The 24,517-nt window shown below is 45.2% G+C and overlaps 1 protein-coding gene across 1 annotated transcript; it reads left to right on the plus strand.

The window, feature by feature from the left end:
- The first annotated feature begins 1,533 nt into the window (after positions 1–1,533).
- TRIM62 (tripartite motif containing 62) lies at positions 1,534–17,903 on the plus strand. Its single transcript, XM_044278580.1, has 7 exons — positions 1,534–1,642; positions 1,775–1,881; positions 3,284–3,692; positions 13,537–13,632; positions 15,073–15,329; positions 15,545–15,660; positions 16,798–17,903. The coding sequence occupies exons 3-7, from the start codon at positions 3,285–3,287 to the stop codon at positions 17,346–17,348; spliced, it is 1,428 nt and encodes a 475-aa protein (XP_044134515.1). The 5' UTR covers positions 1,534–1,642; positions 1,775–1,881; position 3,284; the 3' UTR covers positions 17,349–17,903.
- Positions 17,904–24,517: the final 6,614 nt, after the last annotated feature.

Genomic DNA, 24,517 nt, shown 5'->3' on the forward strand with positions numbered 1-24,517 from the left:
CCACTCCAGCTATGATGAAACTACAACTCCCAGCATTCTTCATTGACTTCTATGGGAGACTTGAGAACAGCCAAGCAAGTGTGCATGCTAGGGGTTGTAGTTCACCACAGCGGGAGTGCAAGAGGTTGCTGATCCCTGGTATACCGTACACGTACAGTCTACCATGTGTGATACTATCAGCTGAGATGGTGTATCTAATCCTGTTACGTGTGATATAGTCTGCTTAGTGCTGTATCCAAGCCCATAATGTGTGCCACTGTCTGCTGAGTGCTGTATCTAATCCCATTGTGTGTGATACTGTCCGTTGAGATGCTGGATGTAACCCTATCATGTGCGATACTGTCTACTGTGTATCTAATCCCACTGTATATGATACTGTCTGCTGTATCTAATCCCACTGTATGTGATACTGTCTACTATGTATCTAATCCCATTGTGTGCGATACTGTCTACTATGTATCTAATCCCATTGTGTGTGATATTGTCTGCTGTATCTAATCCCATTGTGTGTGATACTGTCTACTATGTATCTAATCCCATTGTGTGTGTGATACTCTCTACTATGTATCTAATCCTATTGTGTGCGATACTGTCTGCTGTATCTAATCCCATTGTGTGTGATACTGTCTACTATGTATCTAATCCTATTGTTTGTGATACTGTCTGCTGTATCTAATCCAATTGTGTGTGATACTGTCTGCTGTATCTAATCCCATTGTGTGTGATACTGTCTACTATGTATCTAATCCTATTGTTTGTGATACTGTCTGCTGTATCTAATCCTATTGTGTGCGATACTGTCTGCTGTATCTAATCCCATTGTGTGTGATACTGTCTACTATGTATCTAATCCTATTGTGTGCGATACTGTCTGCTGTATCTAATCCCATTGTGTGTGATACTGTCTGCTGTGTATCTAATCCCATTGTGTGTGATACTGTCTAATGCTGTATGCAGTCCTATCAGGTGTGATACTGTCTTGCACAGCTGTGTATCTCAGCCTGTCATGTGTGACACTGAGCCTCTCTAGTGTGTGATACTCTCTGCTGATCCATGTATCTAATCATTTCATGGTTGATACTGTCTATATTGAATTCTTAATTTGTGATTCTGCAGGACTCTGTTGCACTACATTCCCCATCATGTACTGCGGTGAAGGGTAGTCACCCACATAGTCCCAGCCTGTAACCTGCTTAGATATGGCTGTGAAGGCAGAATGGGGTCACTGTCCCTTTAAACTCCCCCTCCCTTCTGACTGTGTCCTCAGCTATGAGCAGAACAATGAAGACATGATGGACTGAACCATTCTGTGAATATGGGGGGAACGGGTTGGTGGAGGCGTTCGCTCTCCTAATGTGACTGGTGCAAATCAGGGGAAGCTCATGTGCTGTGGCCCCATGTTGGGGGACTCATTGGTGGGTGGTGGGGGTTGGTCTGGTGGCCACAGTATGAGGTGACCGCAGGGCTGCAGGTGTCGAGGTGGACTCTTCCATGGTCACAGGGGTGGGATTGCATTTGCTTTCTGACCTGGATGAGGAGAGAAGCTGCTGAACCTGTGCAGGGAGGGAGGGGGCATGCACACAAGGGGCACAGGGTCATAGAGCGCCGCAGCGGGGAGGGGGCACACAGCTCTGCTGCTCAGGTGAGTCTGGAGTCCATTTTGGTATCTGCATTTTAATTGACAGGTGACGAGGGGACAGGTAGAGTGCTAGAAGCCTCCTCCCCCACGCCTGACTTCCAGTGTATTAATGCAATCATCTGGTTATTCCCCCAGTGCTATGTGCAGGATATCTCGGGGCGCAGGAGCCGGACGTCACCAGAGACACGTTATCCCTCGCTGAGGCTGGACCACAACCTGCTGCCTTCACGTCAGAGCGAGAGGTACAGCGTATCATCATACCGGCGATATCAGAGGGGGGGCTGCTCATTATACTTATCAGAAAAGGGGGCGTAATATACCAGGAGAGGTGGGTACAAAGTGTACGTACAGGGTCACAGACCTCACATTGTACTACGATGCAGCATTAAAAGAAGCGAAGGGGGATACATCGGATTATTATAACAGGAGAGGTGGATACACTGGATTATTATACAGGAAGAAGGGGGCTACATTGTTTTAGTATACCAGAAAAAGGGGGAAACATTGTATTATACTGGGAGAAGGCGCATACATTGTATGATTATACCCAGGGGGGAGGGAGGGTACATTATATTATTATACTGGAAGAAGCAGGATATGGGGAGATACATTGGATTATTATACAGGAAGAAGGGGATATATTGGATTATGATACCCGGGGGAATACATTGTTTTAGTATACCAAAAGAAGGGGGATACTTTGGATTATTATACTGGAAAACAGGGGATACAGTGGATTATTATACAGATAGAAGGGCGATACATTGGATTATGATACCCGGGGGATACATTGTATTATTATACTTGAAAACAGGGGGATACATTTTATTATACTGGGAGAAGGCACATACTTTGTATAATTTTACCCAGGGGGAAGGGAGGATACATTTGGATTATTATACAGTGTATACATCGGATTATTATACAGAAAGAAGGGGGATACATTGTTCGTTATATGTGTGTGGTAAGATTATACCTTGTAATTTTCAGACTGGAGAGGAGCAATACATTGTAAGCAGAAGGGAAAGCACAGTTGTAGGATATTCAGGTGGTATTCTCTATCTTAATTCTGGGGGTAATACAGGGGTATTGCACCAGGGTAGTATTCTGTATCATTATTTCGGGGGTAATACAGGGGTATTACACCAGGGTAGTATTCTGTATCATTATTTTGGGGGTAGTAGGGGGTGTTATTTAACTGAGAAGTATTCTCTATCATTATTCTGGAGATAATAGAAGGGTTTAATACCTGGGTGGTAGTCTCTATCTTTATTCAGGGTGTAATAGAGGGGTACTGTATGTGGGTGGCATTATCTATCATTATTCTGGAGGTAGTAGAAGGGTATTATACCTGAGTGGTATTTTTTTATCATTATTCGGAGGGTAGTTTGGGGTATTATACCTGAGTAGTATTCGCTATCTTTATTCGGGGGGGATGAGGTTGGTTGGGGGTTATTATACCTCTTGATATTTGCTATCTTTATTGGGGGGGAGATGGTAGGGGGAGTACTATACCTGGGTGGTATTCTCTCTCATTATTCTGGGGGTAATAGAGGAGCATTATACCATGTGTTGGGGTTGTTGAGGTGTATCACCGTACTGGGGGGCATGCCCTGATGTCTCTCTTCCTGGTGTGTCTCTTAGGATGGCGTGCTATCTGAAGGATGAGCTGCTTTGCTCCATCTGTCTGAGTATCTACCAGGACCCGGTCAGCTTTGGCTGTGAACATTACTTCTGTCGTAAATGCATCACTGAGCACTGGAGCCGGCATAAGCATGGGGGCACCTTGGACTGTCCGGAGTGTCGGAGAACCTTCTCGGAGCCCACCCTGTCCCCCAGCCTGAAGCTTTCCAACATTGTAGAGAGGTATTCTGCCTTTCCCTTGGATGCCATCCTCAGCGCACAGAGAAGCTCCTTCCCCTGCAAGGACCATGACAAGGTGAAGCTCTTCTGCCTGACAGACCGCGCCGTCGTGTGCTTCTTCTGCGACGAGCCCTCGCTGCACGAGCAACATCAAGTCACCAATGTGGATGAGGCCTTTGAGGAGCTGCAGGTGAGTGGGGGGCACATGAGGGGCAACTCGCCTCACTATTAAACAAGCCGAAGCCTGGTATCGTTTAGGATCAGTATAGAATAAGTAATGTATGTACACAGTGACTGCACCAGCAGAATAGTGAGTGCAGCTCTGGAGTATAATACAGGATGTAACTCAGGATCAGTATAGAATAAGTAATGTATGTACACAGTGACTACACCAGCAGAATAGTGAGTGCAGCTCTGAAGTATAATACAGGATGTAACTCAGGATCAGTACAGGATAAGTAATGTATGTACACAGTGACTGCACCAGCAGAATAGTGAGTGCAGCTCTGAAGTATAATACAGGATGTAACTCAGGATCAGTACAGGATAAGTAATGTAATGTATGTGCACAGTGACTGCACCAGCAGAATAGTGAGTGCAGCTCTGGAGTATAATACAGGATGTAACTCAGGATCAGTACAGGATAAGTAATGTATGTACACAGTGACTGCACCAGCAGAATAGTGAGTGCAGCTCTGGAGTATAATGCAGGATGTAACTCAGGATCAGTACAGGATAAGTAATGTAATGTATGTACATAGTGACTGCACCAGCAGAATAGTGAGTGCAGCTCTGGAGTATAATACAGGATGTAACTCGGGTTCACAGCAGTAATGTAGTCCATAGTTATTGTGCCCTCCATATTAGCTGGTAGCACAGCAGATTTCCATGGATGAAGCTTTATTCTTTTCTGTTATTATAGTTGTGTTTGTGCTGTGCAGTGACTGCGCCCTGTACCTCCTATACATTCTCGGCTGTGTGCCATGCACGGGACCTCCATACCCACTGAGCCATGTACCCTGACTAGGGTAGGTGCCCGCTCAGTCCCTATACTCACAGCTTTTAGTGTGGAGCACCCACCACCAGCACCTCAGTGTTTACTGACCCCAGTGTCCCCAAACCAGTGTGACCATGAGCTGAGCACCATAATGCACTGCATGCTGCATGACCTCTGCGTACAGGATTCTACTCCCATCATCTGCTGCATGACCTCTGCGTACAGGATTCAACCCCCATCATCTACTGTACATGACCTCTGTACACAGGATCATGATTCAGCTACCATCCTCTGCTGCATGACTTCTGTATGCAGGATTAATCTCCCATCATCTGGTGCATGCAGGATTCGACTCTCATCATCTGCTGCATGACTCCTGTATGCATGATTGGACTCTGCTACATCTGCTACATGACCTCTATATATAGAACACAACTACCATCAGCTACTTCAATACTTCTCTCTCTTTCTCTCTCTCTCTCTCTCTCTATATAAAAAGTGAAAAAATACAAAATGTATTCAACACATGTCGCTACAGGCAACGTTCCAGCTCTCACAGAGCCATTATCAAGCCAAGTGAAACCCATAATAAAGTGACTGTGCATAATACATAGGAACATTGCAGGAAGTGATCAGTGCTAATTCCCTGATTAATTCCACACTGGTGCATATAAAAACTCTATACAAAACAATTCATTCTCTTGTGACAATTCATAGTGCAGCAACCATCGGACCCCTCAGGTCTAGTGCATCACATTTCCGTGATTGTCTTCATGTACTGCATACTCATGGTTTCCCAAATAGTGATAGTGATTAAAACATCCATGGCTTGCTCCAACATAATTCACACCTCAACACAGGAATCCATACAATTCAGTTACCTTATGCTCTCACGGCACTATATCACAGATGGAGCATTCCCCCATCTTGGCACGTCTCTCTGTACCCTGCGCCTGCGCTGCCCTCATACCGCCGTGCGTCATCGCCCGGTGTTAGAGGCAGGCCGATCTCGCAGCATGCTCTCACAGCGCTACATTAAAGATGGAGCGTTCCCCCAACTTGGCGTGTCTCCCTGTTCACTACGCCTGCGCCACCATCGCATCGCAGCGCATCACGAACCCGGCACCCAGTCTGGAAACCTGGTCAACCATCAGTATTACATCTCGTCTTCATGTCGCCCAAGATTCTCTATACATCACAGCGCTGTATTCACTAGAAGCAGCAATAAAGCCTTGTGTTGACCCCGGCCTGAACTACAGAATCCTTATAATCGTTACCTGTATTTAGTGAGGACTGTATTAGATATGGTGTTGACCACAATCTATGTGGCCTCCCGGGAATACTATCCGGTATATTCAGCACATGAGCATTTGCATACGTATATCAAATGTTAAAGTCCCTCTGTAATAATGGTAACGATTAATGTTATAAGGTAACTGAAATGGATAAAACCTGGGTAAGCGATCTCTCCCACAGGCGTCCACAACTCTCAATAAGTAACTGCGGGATATAAAAATATGTCATAAATAAGTTGCACAATCCTTATATCCTAATGTATCATTTACATCAGGGGTGCAAAACCTGCAGCCCAGGGGCCACATGCGGCCCTCGATACCTTTTCTGTGCGGCCCCCAATCATCTGGTAACAGACATGTATGTCTATGTCTTGTGGCTGCTCACATGTATATTTCATGTATTTTCCCATTAAATGGGAGTACTAGAAGTGTAACTAGGCATTTATGATATATACTGTATGTTCAATATGCCATAAAAATAGTATTTCAATTGGTATCACCCATATATATATATACAGTACAGACCAAAAGTTTGGACACACCTTCTCATTCAAAGAGTTTTCTTTATTTTCATGACTATGAAAATTGTAGATTCACACTGAAGGCATCAAAACTATGAATTAACACATGTGGAATTATATACATAACAAAAAAGTGTAAAACAACTGAAAATATGTCATATTCTAGGTTCTTCAAAGTAGCCACCTTTTGCTTTGATTACTGCTTTGCACACTCTTGGCATTCTCTTGATGAGCTTCAAGAGGTAGTCACCTGAAATGGTCTTCCAACAGTCTTGAAGGAGTTCCCAGAGATGCTTAGCATTTGTTGGCCCTTTTGCCTTCACTCTGCGGTCCAGCTCACCCCAAACCATCTCGATTGGGTTCAGGTCCGGTGACTGTGGAGGCCAGGTCATCTGGCGCAGCACCCCATCACTCTCCTTCATGGTCAAATAGCCCTTACACAGCCTGGAGGTGTGTTTGGGGTCATTGTCCTGTTGAAAAATAAATGATGGTCCAACTAAACGCAAACCAGATGGAATAGCATGCTGCTGCAAGATGCTGTGGTAGCCATGCTGGTTCAGTATGCCTTCAATTTTGAATAAATCCCCAACAGTGTCACCAGCAAAGCACCCCCACACCATCACACCTCCTCCTCCATGCTTCACGGTGGGAACCAGGCATGTAGAGTCCATCCGTTCACCTTTTCTGCGTCGCACAAAGACACGGTGGTTGGAACCAAAGATCTTAAATTTGGACTCATCAGACCAAAGCACAGATTTCAACTGGTCTAATGTCCATTCCTTGTGTTCTTTAGCCCAAACAAGTCTCTTCTGCTTGTTGCCTGTCCTTAGCAGTGGTTTCCTAGCAGATATTCTACCATGAAGGCCTGATTCACACAGTCTCCTCTTAACAGTTGTTCTAGAGATGTGTCTGCTGCTAGAACTCTGTGTGGCATTGACCTGGTCTCTAATCTGAGCTGCTGTTAACCTGCGATTTCTGAGGCTGGTGACTCGGATGAACTTATCCTCCGCAGCAGAGGTGACTCTTGGTCTTCCTTTCCTGGGACGGTCCGCATGTGAGCCAGTTTCTTTGTAGCGCTTGATGGTTTTTGTGACTGCACTTGGGGACACTTTCAAAGTTTTCCCAATTTTTCGGACTGACTGACCTTCATTTCTTAAAGTAATGATGGCCACTCGTTTTTCTTTACTTAGCTGCTTTTTTCTTGCCATAATACAAATTCTAACAGTCTATTCAGTAGGACGATCAGCTGTGTATCCACATAACTTCTCCACAAGGCAACTGATGGTCCCAACCCCATTTATAAGGCAAGAAATCCCACTTATTAAACCTGACAGGGCACACCTGTGAAGTGAAAACCATTTCAGGTGACTACCTCTTGAAGCTCATCAAGAGAATGCCAAGAGTGTGCAAAGCAGTAATCAAAGCAAAAGGTGGCTACTTTGAAGAACCTAGAATATGACATCTTTTCAGTTGTTTCACACTTTTTTGTTATGTATATAATTCCACATGTGTTAATTCATAGTTTTGATGCCTTCAGTGTGAATCTACAATTTTCATAGTCATGAAAATAAAGAAAACTCTTTGAATGAGAAGGTGTGTCCAAACTTTTAGTCTGTACTGTATATACAGGTCCTTCTAAAAAAATTAGCATATTGTGATAAAGTTCATTATTTTCTGTAATGTACTGATAAACATTAGACTTTCATATATTTTAGATTCATTACACACAACTGAAGTAGTTCAAGCCTTTTATTATTTTAATATTGATGATTTTGGTATACAGCTCATGAAAACCCAAAATTCCTATCTAAAAAAATTAGCATATCATGAAAAGGTTCTCTAAACGAGCTATTAACCTAATCATCTGAATCAACTAATTAACTCTAAACACCTGCAAAAGATTCCTGAGGCTTTTAAAAACTCCCAGCCTGGTTCATTACTCAAAACTGCAATCATGGGTAAGACTGCCGACCTGACTGCTGTCCAGAAGGCCATCATTGACAACCTCAAGCAAGAGGGTAAGACACAGAAAGAAATTTCTGAACGAATAGGCTGTTCCCAGAGTGCTGTATAAAGGCACCTCAGTGGGAAGTCTGTGGGAAGGAAAAAGTGTGGCAGAAAACGCTGCACAACGAGAAGAGGTGACCGGACCCTGAGGAAGATTGTGGAGAAGGACCGATTCCAGACCTTGGGGGACCTGTGGAAGCAGTGGACTGAGTCTGGAGTGGAAACATCCAGAGCCACCGTGTACAGGCGTGTGCAGGAAATGGGCTACAGGTGCCGCATTCCCCAGAAACAGCGGCAGAAGCGCCTGACCTGGGCTACAGAGAAGCAGCACTGGACTGTTGCTCAGTGGTCCAAAGTACTTTTTTCGGATGAAAGCAAATTTTGCATGTCATTCGGAAATCAAGGTGCCAGAGGCTGGAGGAAGACTGGGGAGAGGGAAATGCCAAAATGCCTGAAGTCCAGTGTCAAGTACCCACAGTTAGTGATGGTCTGGGGTGCCATGTCAGCTGCTGGTGTTGGTCCACTGTTTTATCAAGGGCAGGGTCAATGCAGCTAGCTATCAGGAGATTTTGGAGCACTTCATGCTTCCATCTGCTGAAAAGCTTTATGGAGATGAAGATGTCATTTTTCAGCACGACCTGGCACCTGCTCACAGTGCCAAAACCACTGGTAAATGGTTTACTGACCATGGTATTACTGTGCTCAATTGGCCTGCCAACTCTCCTGACCTGAACCCCATAGAGAATCTGTGGGATATTGGGAAGAGAAAGTTGAGAGACGCAAGACCCAACACTCTGGATGAGCTTAAGGCCGCTATCGAAGCCTCCTGGACCTCCATAACACCTCAGCAGTGCCACAGGCTGATGGCCTCCATGCCACGCCGCATTGAAGCCTCCTGGGCCTCCATAACACCTCAGCAGTGCCACAGGCTGATGGCCTCCATGCCACGCCGCATTGAAGCATCCTGGGCCTCCATAACACCTCAGCAGTGCCACAGGCTGATTGCCTCCATGCCACGCCGCATTGAAGCAGTCATTTCTGCAAAAGGATTCCCGACTAAGTATTGAGTGCAGAACTGAACATAATTATTTGAAGGTTGACTTTTTTTGTATTAAAAACACTTTTCTTTTATTAGACGGATGAAATATGCAAATTTTTTTAGATAGGAATTTTGGGTTTTCATGAGCTGTATGCCAAAATCATCAATATTAAAACAATAAAAGGCTTGAACTACTTCAGTTGTGTGTAATGAATCTAAAATATATGAAAGTCTAATGTTTATCAGTACATTACAGAAAATAATGAACTTTATCACAATATGCTAATTTTCTGAGAAGGACCTGTATATCCAGAAAATGGACGGCACTCCAGTTAGATTAAATTAAGTGATTCCTTTATTCAACCATCCCGTGTAATGTTTCGGCTCCAAAATGAGCCTTTTTCAAGGCTTTAAAAAGGCTCATTTTGGAGCCGAAACGTTGCACCGGATGGTTGAATAAAAGAATCACTTAATTTAATCTAACTGGAGTGCCGTCCATTTTCTGGATACATTGGTGGGGTAAGAAGTCGATTCCCCTGGAACGTGCACCCAATTTTCTCTGATTATAGCCAGTGCCGCCATTTTTCTTGTGTGTGTGTGTGTGTGTGTATATACACACAACTATCATCTACATCACAACCTCTATACATAGAAAACAACTCCTATTATCTGCATGAGACTCTGGTTCAAGTATGTCTTTACATCCATGCTCGGCCCTCCTGTTATGCTGTGTGTCAGTCTTCACTGTAGTTCCTGCATTCTGAAGCCACTGTATAAGATAAAGCTTTGACAATCCATGGAGCTGTTTTATTCTGATGGGTTACCCCCAGACTTATAACAAAGGCTTCTTTCCAAGCCAAATTGTCTCTTTGCTCTGTACTGACAAGGGGCAAAAACAGCGGTGTTCTGATTGGTCCCTTTTGGAGAAAGCTCTTGGTTTGGCTAATATTAGTGGTGTTGCAAGGCCTGATAAACGGTTGGCCACTAGGTGGCACTGCAGACACAGCTTTCTCCTGGAAGAGCTAATCTGCCTGAGGCTTTTCTGTGCTGATGCCGCCCCCTGTTGGCCATGGACAATCCTACATTTTATCTCTGCCTTTTCTCGCAGGTAAATTAAGTTTTTTTCACATTGTGTGACTGATACAAACAGTCCATACATACACATACTTAATTATATCATTCGTACACACATGGCATATACATCATGCATATAAACCTATACATATATTTATCATGCATACTTATGCCTATCCAGTATATACCTCGTACAAATACATATACAGAATCTCTACATAATCCTAAAGTGTGCATCCTACAAACACTTATACATACAGTGTGTGTGTATAAACATAAAAATTGGGAAAAACTGTACAATTGACAGGAGGCTCTAGGACCCTGCTGGGCTGCCTCTGGCCTGAATACAAGATGAGATACAGCCTCTAGCCTGGATACAAGATGAGATACGGCCTCGATACAAGATGAGATACGGCCTCTAGCCTGGGTACAGGATGAGATACGGCCTCTAGCCTGGGTACAGGATGAGATACGGCCTCTAGCCTGGGTACAGGATGAGATACGGCCTCTAGCCTGGGTACAGGATGAGATACGGCCTCTAGCCTGGGTACAGGATGAGATACAGCCTCTAGCCTGGGTACAGGATGAGATACGGCCTCTATGAGAAGAACACGTGTGACCGCAGAATGTCCTGCACATATCACTGAGCGGTTAGTGTCCCCCATATCTCTACTAGAGGTGACCGACTGTCGTATGCGATGGCTCCCAGATCATCACCCCAGCAGTCGGGGCAGTGTGTCGCTCCACAGCAATGGATTGAAACACTCACCGTGAGACCTCCATGCTAGAAAATGACCACCTAAACAGAACCAGGATTAGTCACTAAAGAAGATAAGGCTCTATTCTGTAGCAGTCCAGGTTTCTCGTTCATGAAACCACTGAAAATGAAGGCAATGGTGGCTGCCTGTGAATGGCAGAACATGTAATGTGCGCTGTGACACCAAATTTCATTCTGCTAAGCGCCTGGGGCAGAGACAATGCGTTTTAGATCTCTCACCAAGAGGTAGACTACCCAAAAGTAGCCTTATTACATATTACATACTTATACATCTGACATTATACATTGTACATACATATATACATCATACATAAAGGTTTACCTGTATAATAACATAAAATAGTACATAGACATACTAACACTTCTGTTTCTATGAAGTGATTACATAGATAAGCGTACGCCTCTAATAACCCTGGTAATAATGGAGGACGATTATGGTGGAAAATGAGGCTGAACTATAGAAGATGATGAAGGAGAATGATGGAAAATGAGGCTGGATGATAGAAGGTGATGAGGATGTGATGGATAATGATGATGGATGAGGGTGGACCATAGTGGCAGGGTTCCCAACTTGATTTATTCATTTTCTGGAAAACCCATATGGACTTTTTTATGGACAAATTGCAAAACCGTAATGAATGATAAAGACTGAGTGATATCTGTAGTAGCAGAGTGTACTGACCTGATCTCATCTGCTTTGTGAGCTGAAAATTATTACGATCCCAATGACCAGCTCAGGTACCGCTCAAAAAAAACACACGCATCCATTATATTTTTTTTTCACAGACACTGGGAAACCATCCCCTATTTTTACAGACTGTCCAGGAACATAAAGATGGTTGGGGATGGAGGACGATGAATGGTGGTTGATGTTTGCAGGCAGCAGATGCTCTGTAGTCTCTCAGCTTCTGCGGTATGCCAGACCTTGCAGGGGAAGTATACGTGAGGTCACAGTGTGAGCATTAGGTGGGCCGAGGTAAATACAGTTCTGGTTACTCACGGTTATGTCGTGCCTGGGCATGCTCACATAAGTGAAAAGGAGAACGGCACAGGAATTCTCTGGGGCACAATCTGGTGTAAGGGACACAGGCCAGATCGTGGTTTGAGGTGCCCTTGGTGGTCTGTATTAATGTGCCAGTAGCAAGGTCCCTTGTAGTCATGACGCCAGTACCTTTTTGTATGGAGGTACAACCATTTACTGTTGTATTAATAGAGGAACTGAGTCTAAGGCAAGCAAGGTGAAACTCAAAGTAGAACTTTACTTAAGATGACTCTTGATAACAGTTCATCCAAAGCATTTACCAGTCTCAATACAGAGAGACACCCGCTGCTAGTACTCTGCTGACAGGATAAGTCCCTTTCTAGATATTAGATAAGGAGATTGTAGCCTTACTGGTAGTAGAGTTCAGGAATGGTCCTGGTTTTCCTTATTCAGGCTTGTGAAGTAGCCAAAGGATAAGATACTCTTCACGATGGCTGTCCAAAGGCCCTGGGGCACTCAGAAGGTGTGTCTAATACCCTTTTGGGGATCTCCTTTCTGTAATATTCTGGATAGATTAAGTACTTCAGCTATGGGCTGAGATATAGCTGAGAAAATGAGGATAACAGGCTGCATACACTGCTAGACTGTGCTCAACTGCCACTCTAGTCTCAACAGGAACTGATCTGGTCTAGCTAAGCCTGAGCTGAGCTATATATATGGGAGGTGTTATCTCCCCCTAGTGGTGAGCTCAGTGTAAATGCATGCTAATACACCTGTTAGCAGGGATTATGCTTAAAGGGGTTCTGCACTTTCAATTAACTGATGATCTATCCTCTGGATAGATCATCAGCTTCTGATCGGCCGGGGTCCGACACCCGGGACCACCGCCGATCAGCTGTTTGAGAGGGCAGCAGCGCCGCGGCCTTCTCACTGTTTACCGCCAGGCCGCCCGCCCACTGACGTCACGACTTGTATCAACTACAGTGGGCGCGGCTAAGCTCCGTTCAAGTGAACAGAGCTTAGCCGCGCCCACTCTAGTTGATACAAGTCGTGACGTCAGTGGGCGGGCGGCCTGGCGGTAAACAGTGAGAAGGCCGCGGCGCTGTCTGACCCCGGCCGATCAGAAGCTGATGATCTATCCAGAGGATAGATCATCAGTTAATTGAAAGTGCAGAACCCCTTTAAGGACATATTGCAGCTTAACAACAGGCTATAAAAAGGCATATAAATACAATACAACAACTTTGCAGTACCCACAAGGGTAGAGGGATGCTGCACTTCCACTGTCCATGTCATGAGATCAGGATCCTGTGGATTCATTGCATGTCACCTTATTTTCAGAGAGAACTGAAGGAGCAGCTACAAGCGCTGCAGGAAAGTGCACAGGGCCACACGGAGGCGCTGCAGCTACTGAGACGTCAGCTGGCCGAGACCAAGGTAAGGAAGCGTCCACATTGTAGACCTCATACTCCTAACTCCCCATCCATGGGGAGCATCCTTTATATTGCGGAGATCATCCACACTGCAGACCTTGTATACCTGGCGCCCACCATCCACAGAGAACACCCTTCATATTATGGAGATAAACCACACCATAGACCCAATATCCCAAGTCTCTCCATTGTCTATTGGGACCATCCACACTGTAGACCCCATATTCTCAGCATACACGCTCTATTTGGCAGGGATGGCCAACCTGCAGCTCTCCAGCAGTTGTAAAACTATAACTCCCACCATGCCTTGCTGTAGGCTGATAGCTGTAGGCAGTGTGGGCATGCTGGGCGTTGTAGTTTTACAACAGCTGGAGAGCCGCAAGTTGGCCATCCCTGCTCTATGGGGAGACTCCATATTGTGAGGCTCATCTACACTACAGACCCCTTATTACCTGGCTTCCACCATCCATTGAGATCATTAGACCCCATATTCCTAGTATATGGGGAGACTCCTTCATATTGTGATGATCATCCACACTGCAGACCCCATGTTCCCAGCATAGACTGTCTTGTGAGGATTACCCACACTGCAGATCCCTTATACCTGCCCTCCGCCATCCATAAAGAGCATCCACACCACAGACCCTATTTTTTGTTTTTATTGAAAATCAGAGAAACTTTACTTTCTTCACCCATGTACATAAAAAGTGCAATGTGCTACACAAAAGGGTCTATCACAATCCCTCTCCGTAAAAGAAGGGCTCCCTTAAACCAATCCCTGTCCCTCTAAGCTAGAAGGCCCTGCGAGGGTCAGGGACAAGTGGCCAACCTCAGTCGAAGCCATGGAAGAGCCAGTCACTTAGGCTGCCTCCTCAATTGAGGTGTAAAGGCCAAGGGGTTGCAGGAGTAAGTGAGTAAACTGATGGCTACAAATCCCCATCCCCAGGGTGTAACCAATAAGTCCCTGTGACAAACAGTATGGAAAGTGAACACACTGTGACATGTGTGCCTTTTACTCTCATTCAGCCAGAAGGCCTGGGCAAAAGGACCTCATATCCCCAATCTCCATTGTACTGGAGATCAGTCACACCACGGACCTTGTTCTCAGGCACCATTGTCCATGGCGAGAATTCTCCATATTGTGGAGATCATCCACATCACACCTCATATTCCCATTCTCTATTGTTCTGGGATCACCCACACCATAGACCCCATGTTCCCAGCCTCCACCGTCCATGGGGAGAATTCTTCATAGTTCCAGTCTCCACTGTCTTGTGGATCATCCACACCGCAGACTTTATATTCCCAGTCTCTATTGTCCTGGGGATCATACAGATGATGGACCCTATTTTCCAAGTGTGGGCCCATTTCCCATTACAATAGCGAATGGGAATTCCTCAGTCCACGTTCTCCATTATATCAGTGCGTCTCCTCTTCTGCTCAGTCTTCAGCCAAGAGTCTGCGCGCCACCATTAGCGAGGCCTTTGAGCGTCTGCACCGTCTTCTAAGAGAACGTCAAAAGGCCATGTTAGAGGAGCTGGAGTCAGATACAGCCCGGACCCTGACAGACATTGAGCACAAGGTCCAACGCTACAGCCAGCAGCTGCGCAAGGTGCAGGAAGGAGTACAGATCCTACAAGAGCGACTGGCTGAGAGTGACAAGCACACATTCCTGGCTGGCATCTCCTCGCTGTCTGAGAGGTATGCGGGGGTGGGGTGGACCAACAGGTCATAACACCCATCATTTTGTGTGCAGGAGAATCTGAACATCATCACCCCATCGCTGTATTTGTGTTGGTGCAGACATTTGTGACCTAAGCATGAAGCAGTGCCACCCCACCATCATCTGCTATGACAGGTTCTATGGCTGCACTCTGTGCACCCAGAGTCTGACCATATCACTCTTTTGTTTCTAGGTTAAAAGGAAAGATTCATGAAACCAACCTGACTTATGAAGATTTTCCCACCTCCAAATACATGGGGCCCCTGCAGTACACCATCTGGAAATCTCTCTTCCAAGACATCCACCCTGGTAAGTCCCCCTATGATGCTGCAGGATAATGTCACCATATCCCTGGGTCTTCCAGATGCAGTGAGCCCTGAGGAGCCGGTGTAGAGGATGGGAGCGTAAGTGGCACTGATGAAGTGTTGTCATACCTCAGACCGTTGCTCCCTAAGGTTCGGTGCATCTAATAAGTGATGTGAAGGAACCAGACAGACATTATTGAACAAAGTCTTTCTTTACTGAGTGCAAAATAACAAATAGCAGCACACCCAGCAGCGGTTCATACAAAATGCAGTTCTCTCCTCCCAGATAATAGGGGATAGTGGCTGGCAATGTGGCAGAAGATGACACATAGAAGTTTGCTAGCTGATAATGTCTGTCTCCTGATTCCCTTCCATATGGCTTTACTCTGGGACCTGTAGCTCTAGGTGTCCACTGTATGATGGAGGCTTCAAGTTATGCTTGTCCTGAAGTGCGGTGATGGTGTCATAACATGTTTCCCACCACCTTGCAGCGGAGTCTTTCTTGCTTGATCACTCTGCTGAGAATAATACACCGTAGTTTACAAACCTTCTGTGATCTAGGACCCCGCAGACTCTCAGGGGCAATGTTGTCCTCCTAGATGAGCTGCTTCTGGGGTCCACATGGCCTGGAGGAGGCTCCCTCACTCTCCTCTCTCCATCTCAAAACAGCTCTAACTAGCTTTGCCGCTCCCTTGGTAGGAAGTCAGACCAGCTTTCTCCTACCAAGAGGCGGAGGAATGGGATGGTACGGCCCATTTCTGTTGCCAAACCCTGCCAACCATACCCCATCTGCTGGTGTACAAGTTGTATTGCGTGAAGTGTAACAAAACATGAACATTACAAAGCATTATATTACTAACTAATTGTAAAACCTCCAGGTCTGGGGTACTGCACAACCATTTGAATTGTGACTGGGAAAGCTGAGTGACATAAGGTCATAGGGCCACCAATAGCCTCTCTAGTTCTGCAGCAATATTAAGAAGGGTTTAAGAAGTATCACGTGTAATGGCAGCCAAATTGGTGGTCCCCCAGCTGTCTGTGCCATAAATTGCTTGGGATCAACACCGTACTAATATAATGTTGCCTAGTGGGGGAGAGGTCTCTGGCATTAATAATGGTTCTTCTAATGTTCTCTTCTCAGTTCCCGCGGCTCTGACCCTCGATCCAGTAACCGCCCATCAGCGCCTGATCCTCTCTGATGACTGCACTATTGTGGCCTACGGTAACCTGCACCCTCAGCCGCTCCAGGACTCCCCAAAGAGGTTTGACGTGGAGGTGTCGGTGCTAGGCACCCAGGTCTTCGATGGAGGGGTACATTACTGGGAGGTGGTGGTCTCTGATAAAACCCAGTGGATGATAGGACTGGCCCATGAAGCCGTGAGCCGGAAAGGAAGTATCCAGATCCAGCCGGGGAAGGGCTTTTACTGCATAGTAATGCACGATGGGAACCGCTATAGCGCCTGTACCGAGCCCTGGACCCGGCTCAACGTCAAAAGCAAACTAGAGAAAGTTGGGGTCTACCTGGACTATGACAAGGGGCTTCTCATCTTCTACAACGCAGATGACATGTCTTGGCTTTATACCTTCCGTGAAAAGTTCCCTGGAAAACTGTGCTCTTATTTCAGCCCTGGGCAGAGTCACGCCAACGGCAAGAATGTACAACCGCTGCGGATTAACACCGTGCGAATATAACCGTGCCAGGCGGGAGAAGGGTCATAGATATAAGATGGGGAATGTAGAGGACACTAAAAGACTGGAGAGTAGGAAGCGTCCGCCATGATCGTCTCCAGCCTCAGCCTTCACCATTCCTGAGTCTCTGGTGTTCGCTACGGACCAGTCGTGTTGTAGTGGCAGCTCCCACGTCGCCCCCTCACTGTAAGTGTCCAGGGTCAGGGCATGTTATACTGGACGTTGGACTTGCCTTCAGTCCAGTAGATGAATGTACATGTCCTAAAGAAACCAGCCTTGCATCGTCTGAGGTAACGTGAGGCCTGTGCCCCCGCTATTCCAGCCTGATGACCACTGTGGCCTTCAGACTGGGGAGGGTATTTGTTCTGGCCGTTGCCTTATCTCTGACCATATAACAATGTGATACAGGAGAGCGGAGGACAAGACTCCATCGATCATTATACAGTTGCAAGAAAAAGTATGTGAACCCTTTGGAATGATATGGATTTCTGCACAAATTGGTCATAAAATGTGATCTGATCTTCATCTAAGTCACAACAATAGACAATCACAGTCTGCTTAAACTAATAGCACACAAAGAATTAAATGTTACCATGTTTTTATTGAACACACCATGCAAACATTCACAGTGCAGGTGGAAAAAGTATGTGAACCCTTGGTCTTAATAACTGGTTGAACCTCCTTTGGCAGCAATAACTTCAACCAAACGTTTCCTGTAGTTGCAGATCAGACGTGCACAACGATCAGGAGTAATTCTTGACCATTCCTCTTTACAGAACTGTTTCAGTTCAGCAATATTCTTGGGATGTCTGGTGTGAATCGCTTTCTTGAGGTCATGTCACAGCATCTCAGTCGGGTTGAGGTCAGGACTCTGACTGGGCCACTCCAGAAGGCGTATTTTCTTCTGTTTAAGCCATTCTGTTGTTGATTTACTTCTATGCTTTGGGTCGTTGTCCTGTTACAACACCCATCTTCTGTTGAGCTTCAGCTGGTGGACAGATGGCCTTAAAGGGAATCTGTCACCTATTTTGAGCATATAAAACCGTTAACATAGCAATGTGCAATAAAGTACCTTCATTCCAGCATGTGTCTTCTTTCTTTTATTCAACTTTTCATTTAGATGAAAAAGCGATTTTTCTGATATGCTAATTAAGCCTCAAGGTGCCCAGAGGGGTGTTATTACTCTGCTCTAGTGCCCAGTAACGCCCCCTGCAGTGCCCAGCCCATCTTTCTCCCAAGCCCAGCACGCCTCTTAAGAAATAAATTTACTCCCACATCCTTGCCGAACGACGCCGCCACCTCCACTACGTCATCTAATTTATTCACCCCACCATCCTTGCATCCTCCTTTCTTGGCTTTCGAAATCCCGCGCAGCCGCAGTATTGCTGACTGCCTGCGCCTGTACGATGGGTCCTGAGGCACCAGCGCTCTGATTACGTCACTGGGCTCGGTGCATGCCCAGTGACACTATTGAGGCTGTTGCCCTCAGGACCAGGAGTATCGTACAGACGCAGGCAGTCAGTGATTCTTAATCGTAGGTCTTCTGAGAGCTCTTTTGTGCGAGGCATTATTCACATCAGGCAATGCTTCTTGTGAAAAGCAAACCCAGACCTGGTGTGTGTTTTTTATAGGGCAGGGCAGCTGTAACCAACACCTCCAATCTCATCTCATTGATTGGACTCCAGTTGGCTGACACCTCACTCCAATTATCTCTTGGAGATGTCATTAGTCTAGGGCATGCATCCTCAAACTGCGGCCCTCCAGCTGTTGTAAAACTACAACTCCCACAAATGCCCTGCTGTAGGCTGATACCTGTAGGCTGTTCGGGCATGCTGGGAGTTGTAGTTTTGCAACAGCTTGAGGGCCGCAGTTTGAGGATGCCTGGTCTAGGGGTTCACATACTTTTTCCACCTGCACTGTGAATGTTTACATGGTGTGTTCAATAAAAACATGATAACATGTAACTCTTTGTGTGTTATTAGTTAAGCAGACTGTGATTGTCTATTGTTGTGACTTAGAAGAAGATCAGATCACATTTTATGACCAATTTGTGCAGAAATCCATATCATTCCAAAGGGTTCACATACTTTTTCTTGCAACTGTATAATATTAGATGGGGATGGAGGTTAGATATGTGATTATGCAATAGATTGGAGGTAATGACCACCGGTGGGGTGACTCCTGGGATGACACAAGGCACGACTGGAGACGGGAGCTGGTCTGGTGTACTGTAATCATTACACTCGCTGTATTTACATGTTCTATAATATGCAGATAGCCGTATACCGAGACTGGGACAGGGAGTCGTCCATGCTGTACCATTATAGGGACAGTCTCCTGCAGGTAAACCTCCATCACTGCGGAGCGAAAAGTTCTGCACATTTCTAATAGACTTTGTTTCAATTCCTCTAGGTATTTTTAAAGGGCATCTGTCAGCAGATTTGCACCTATGACGCTGCCTGACCTGTTACATGTGCGCTTGGCAGCTGAAGGCATCTGTGCTGGTCCCATGTTCATATGTGCCCGCATTGCAATGGGGGAGTTGCCGTTACACCTAGAGGCTCTGCTCTCTTTGCAACGGCCGTGTCCTCAGCACTTTGATAAGACCAGGCATTATGAGGTATTCACTGCCTGGTCCTGTCGATCAAAGTAGAGAGGGCGCGTCAGTTACTGAGAGAGCTGAGCTTCTAGGTGTAACAGCAACACCCCCGTTGCTCCTAGAGGTTCACTCGCATATATTAAAACTTCATTTTTCCCAGCAATGCGGGCAGATATGACCATGGGACCAACACAGATGTCTTCAGCAGCAGAGAACTTCACTGTCGGCCGCTCCCTGATATTATAGAAGCCGCATCTGAATGTCGGCACAGGAGGGGAGCACTGCCCCGAGGCATTAGGGCACCTCCTTGAATTGTCCTGTGAGGAGGAGTAGATGAATGTAAAGCTGTGGCTGCGCCCTCCATGAAAGGACGTAATAAAAATGAGTTGTTTACCGAGTCCTTTGTGTGCAGGATTCTGTTCTGTGGATCGCTGAGCCCTGGGGGGGTTATGAAGTCTCCCCACCCATCTGTATTGTAGCAGGAAGAGAATATCACCAAGTAACACCCCTCCTGCGTACTAGAAATCTGACCCCTGATTTTAATGGCATTCTGGATTCAGGAGTTTAAAGGGGTATTCCCATCTTATAAAGTGATGGCACCTCTGTGCTGTCCGCATCCGTATTTCAGTTGCACCTGCAAAAAAAAAAAAAATAGAACATGTCCCATTCTTGTCTGTTTTAGGGGCTTTGATCGGACCGTTCTATTATGGGCTGGACGTTCCGTTCCGCAAAATGTTTAACACACATGGCTGGTATCCGTGTTTTGTGGATCTGAAATTTACGGTCGTGTGCATGAGCCCTAATCCTGAGGGTCTCTGTGAATGGGAGGCTAAAGGTGTGCTAAGTACAGAACCACACAGCATGTTGCAAGCAGAGAGGCATCTATGTCAGTCCTTGCGTCTGGCGAGTAGTGTTTCAACAGCGTTTACACTTGGTTCCAGGCATAAATGTTAATAAATTTGCCAGGGCCGGACACAGCCCCCGCTCCGCTCACATCCCGCCCAGCTGCCGAACATGTTGTGAAACTGGCCCTGCGACTACTGGTATATAGTACATGACAATCTCTGACAAAGCTAGAACCAGCCCTGCACCTCACATGGATCCAGAGATCTACCCATTCATTGCTCTGCTAGATTTTTTTATCAAGCTGACAGCTCAGGGAGTGTGTCCTGTCTGCTGCAGCTTGGGGTGTGTGTCCTGTCTGCTGCAGCTCGGGGTGTGTGTCCTGTCTGCTGCAGCTCGGGGTGTGTGTCCTGTCTGCTGCAGCTCGAGGGGGTGTCCTGTCTGCTGCAGCTCGGGGGGGGGGGGGGTCCTGTCTGCTGCAGCTCGGGGTGTGTGTCCTGTCTGCTGCAGCTCGGGGGGGGGGGGGGTGTCCTGTCTGCTGCAGCTCGGGGTGTGCGTCCTGTCTGCTGCAGCTCGGGGTGTGCGTCCTGTCTGCTGCAGCTCGCTTCCTATAATCCCTCAGGAGGCAGTTGAAGGATGAAACTGAGCATGTGCGGCCTTCTCAGTGATCTGGACAATAAAATAAGAAAAAAAGCAAACAGCAGGTGGCGCTATACAGATACATTTTATTGAATAACTCAGGGGCTATGCTAATTTTTTAATTACATGCAGTTACAAAAAGTATTCAGATCCAGGTGCTGGGTTGAAAACTGCAGAATATTTTTTCGTGGGACAACCCCTTTAATAAGAGAAACAAGAAGAGGCCCCCAGTGACTGATGCTGGCCATGCACTGATGATTTTGGTCATCTATGACTGATTTCGACAACTTCTTGCTGTCTGTCGTTTATTTTACATGGCACAAAAGACTGTGGGGGTCATTTACAAGTATTTTTATGCCAGCTTTTGGTGTAAAAATAGTTGGAAGTCGCCATTTTGACCAGCCATGAAACAGTATTAATGTCGACATTTTTTTGACAGAGGGGCGGAGAGTGTACAAGGCGTACACATTGGCAAAAAACTATGCCAACCTGGGGTTGGCATTGTTTTTCCAACAGGTGCACGGCTGCCTTAGATTAGCACACATCTTGTCATATATAAATCTGATCCTCCGAGGGGAAACGAAGACCGGTGTGAAATGTTCCCCTGTGTTGGGGACTACAAAAAAATTGACATGGATGTCTTTCGGTTGTTGTCGGTGTAATACCGGTAGAGTCATTTGGCACAAACGATAGATTTGCTCCTGATGAACAGAAACCAGGCGCTCGGGTCGTCCATCTCTCACTTTCCTTATCACATTGTCATCTAGAACAACAGCCTTCAAGGCCTATGACAAGACAACTCCTTTAGAAAACTGCAATTTCTAGTTTATGGCCTCCTGCCTAAGGCGTTGTGATCTAGTCAGGACCTGTCTGAGACCCCGATCTACAGGAATCTGCCGGGAGGGGATTCAGTGACAACAGTATGGAGGAAAATCTATCAAAATTGGTGTAAATGAAAACTATCTTAGTTGCCCCTGGCAACCAATCAGATTTCATCTTTCATTTCCAATGCAGCTCTGAAAAAATGAAAGGTGGAATCTGATTGGTTGCTATGGGAAACTAGGCCAGTTTTCCTTTACACCAGTTTTGATGAATCTCTATAGATCTGTGCACATTAGCGGTTGTCACCCTGCCAAGAGACAGTTGGAACAACAAGATTAACCCCTTAATAATAGGGCCATTTTTCACCTTCGTGACCAGGCTTATTTTTTAAAATCTGACATGTATCACTTCATGTGGTAATAACTTTGGAACACTTCTACTTATCCAAGCTATTCTGAGATTGTTTTCTTGTGACACCTTGTACTTCACGACAGTCATAAATTTGAGTTAATATATTTCACCTTTATTTATGAAAAAATCCCAAATTTACCCAAAATTTTGAAAAATTCTCAATTTTTTAAATTTCAATTTCTCTGCTTTTAAAACAGAAAGTGATACCTCATAAAATATTTCTCACTTAACATTCCCCATATGTCTGCTTTATGTTGGCATCATTTTGTAAATGTCATTTTATTTCTTTGGGACGTTAGAAGAAAGTTTTAAAGAAAATTTCCAAAACCCACTTTTTAAGGACCAGTTCAGTTCTCAAGTCACTTTGTGGGGCTTACATAGTAGAAACCCCCCATAAATTATCCCATTTTGGAAACTACACCCCTCAAGTTACTCAAAACTGAATTTACCAACTTTGTTAACCCTTCAGGTATTCCACAAGAATTTAAGGAAAATGGAGATGAGATTTGTAAATTTCACTTTTTTGGTAGATTTTCCATTTTAATCCATTTTTTTCTTTAACAAATCGAGGGTTAACAGCCAAACAAAACTCAATATTTATTATCCTGAGGACTCGTGCACAGGACCATATGCCCTCCGAGAAATACGATCCGTGAGCGGGCCATACATTGTGCGCACGGGGAGTGCACAGCATCATAGATTACAATGATGCTGTGCACGTCGGGCCGACCGCGGGACTATTGTCCTGCACTCATATTATCTTATGATTCTGTGGTTTACAGAAACCCCCCACATGTGGTGGTAAACTGCTGTATGGACGCACGGCAGGGCGCAGAAGAAAAGGAGTGCCGTATAGTTTTTGGAAGGCAGATTTTGCTGGACTGGTTTTTAGACACCATGTCCCATTTGAAGCTCCCCGGATGCATCCTACAGTAGAAACTATCAAAAAGTGACCCCATTTTGGAAACAACAGTTTTATTGGTACTATTTTGGGGGTACATATGATTTTTAATTGCTCTATATTATGTTTTTTGTGAGGAAAGATAACCAAAGAATGGATGTTTTGGCACAGTTTTTTATTTTTTGTTTTTTACAACGTTCATCTGACAGGTTAGAGATCATGTGCTATTTTATACAGCAGGTTGTTACAGATGCGATGATATCAAATATGTCTACTTTCTTTGTTTTCAGTTTTACATAATAAAGCATTTTTAAAAAAAAACTTTTTGTGTCTCCATTTTCTGAACGCCATTTTTTTAAAAACTTTTCTGCCGATCGTCTTGTGCAGCGGCTCGTTTTTTTCAGAAAGAGTTGACGTTTTTATTGGTACCATTTTTGGGTACATATGATTTTTTGATCATTCGTTATTACACATTTCTGGGCAAGGTGACCAAATAAATTGGTAATTTTGGCACATATATATTTATTTTTACGGCATTCGCCTGAGGGGTTAGGTCATGTGATATTTTTATAGAGCAGGTTGTTACGGACGTGGCAATACATAATATGTATACTTTTTCTAATTTATTTAAGCTTTACACAATAATAGCATTTTTAAAACAAAAAAAAAATATTATTTTAGTGTCTCCATTTTTTTTCCACTTTTTTATTTTTTGGCCGATTGTCTTAGGTAGGATCTCATTTTTTGAGGGACGAGGTGACAGTTTGATTGGTACTATTTTGGGGGGCATACGCCCTTATTTATTGCTTGGTTTTGCACTTTTTGTGGCACTGTTTTTGTTTTTTTTACAGTGTTCACCTGAGAGGTTAGGTCATGTGATGTTTTTATAGAGCTGGTTGTTACGGATGCGGCGATACCAAACATATTTAGGTTATTTTATTTTCTTCATTTTTACCC

This window comes from Bufo gargarizans, chromosome 2, assembly GCF_014858855.1.
Source record: "Bufo gargarizans isolate SCDJY-AF-19 chromosome 2, ASM1485885v1, whole genome shotgun sequence".
NCBI classification, from domain to species: Eukaryota; Metazoa; Chordata; class Amphibia; order Anura; family Bufonidae; genus Bufo; species Bufo gargarizans.

Coding starts and splice junctions, on each gene's coding strand:
- TRIM62 (XM_044278580.1), top strand. CDS start 3,285: ATGGCGTGCTATCTGAAGGATGAGCTGCTTTGCTCCATCTGTCTGAGT. Junction 13,633..15,072: donor GTCAGCTGGCCGAGACCAAG/GTAAGGAAGCGT, acceptor TCTTCTGCTCAG/TCTTCAGCCAAGAGTCTGCG. Junction 15,330..15,544: donor ATCTCCTCGCTGTCTGAGAG/GTATGCGGGGGT, acceptor TTTTGTTTCTAG/GTTAAAAGGAAAGATTCATG.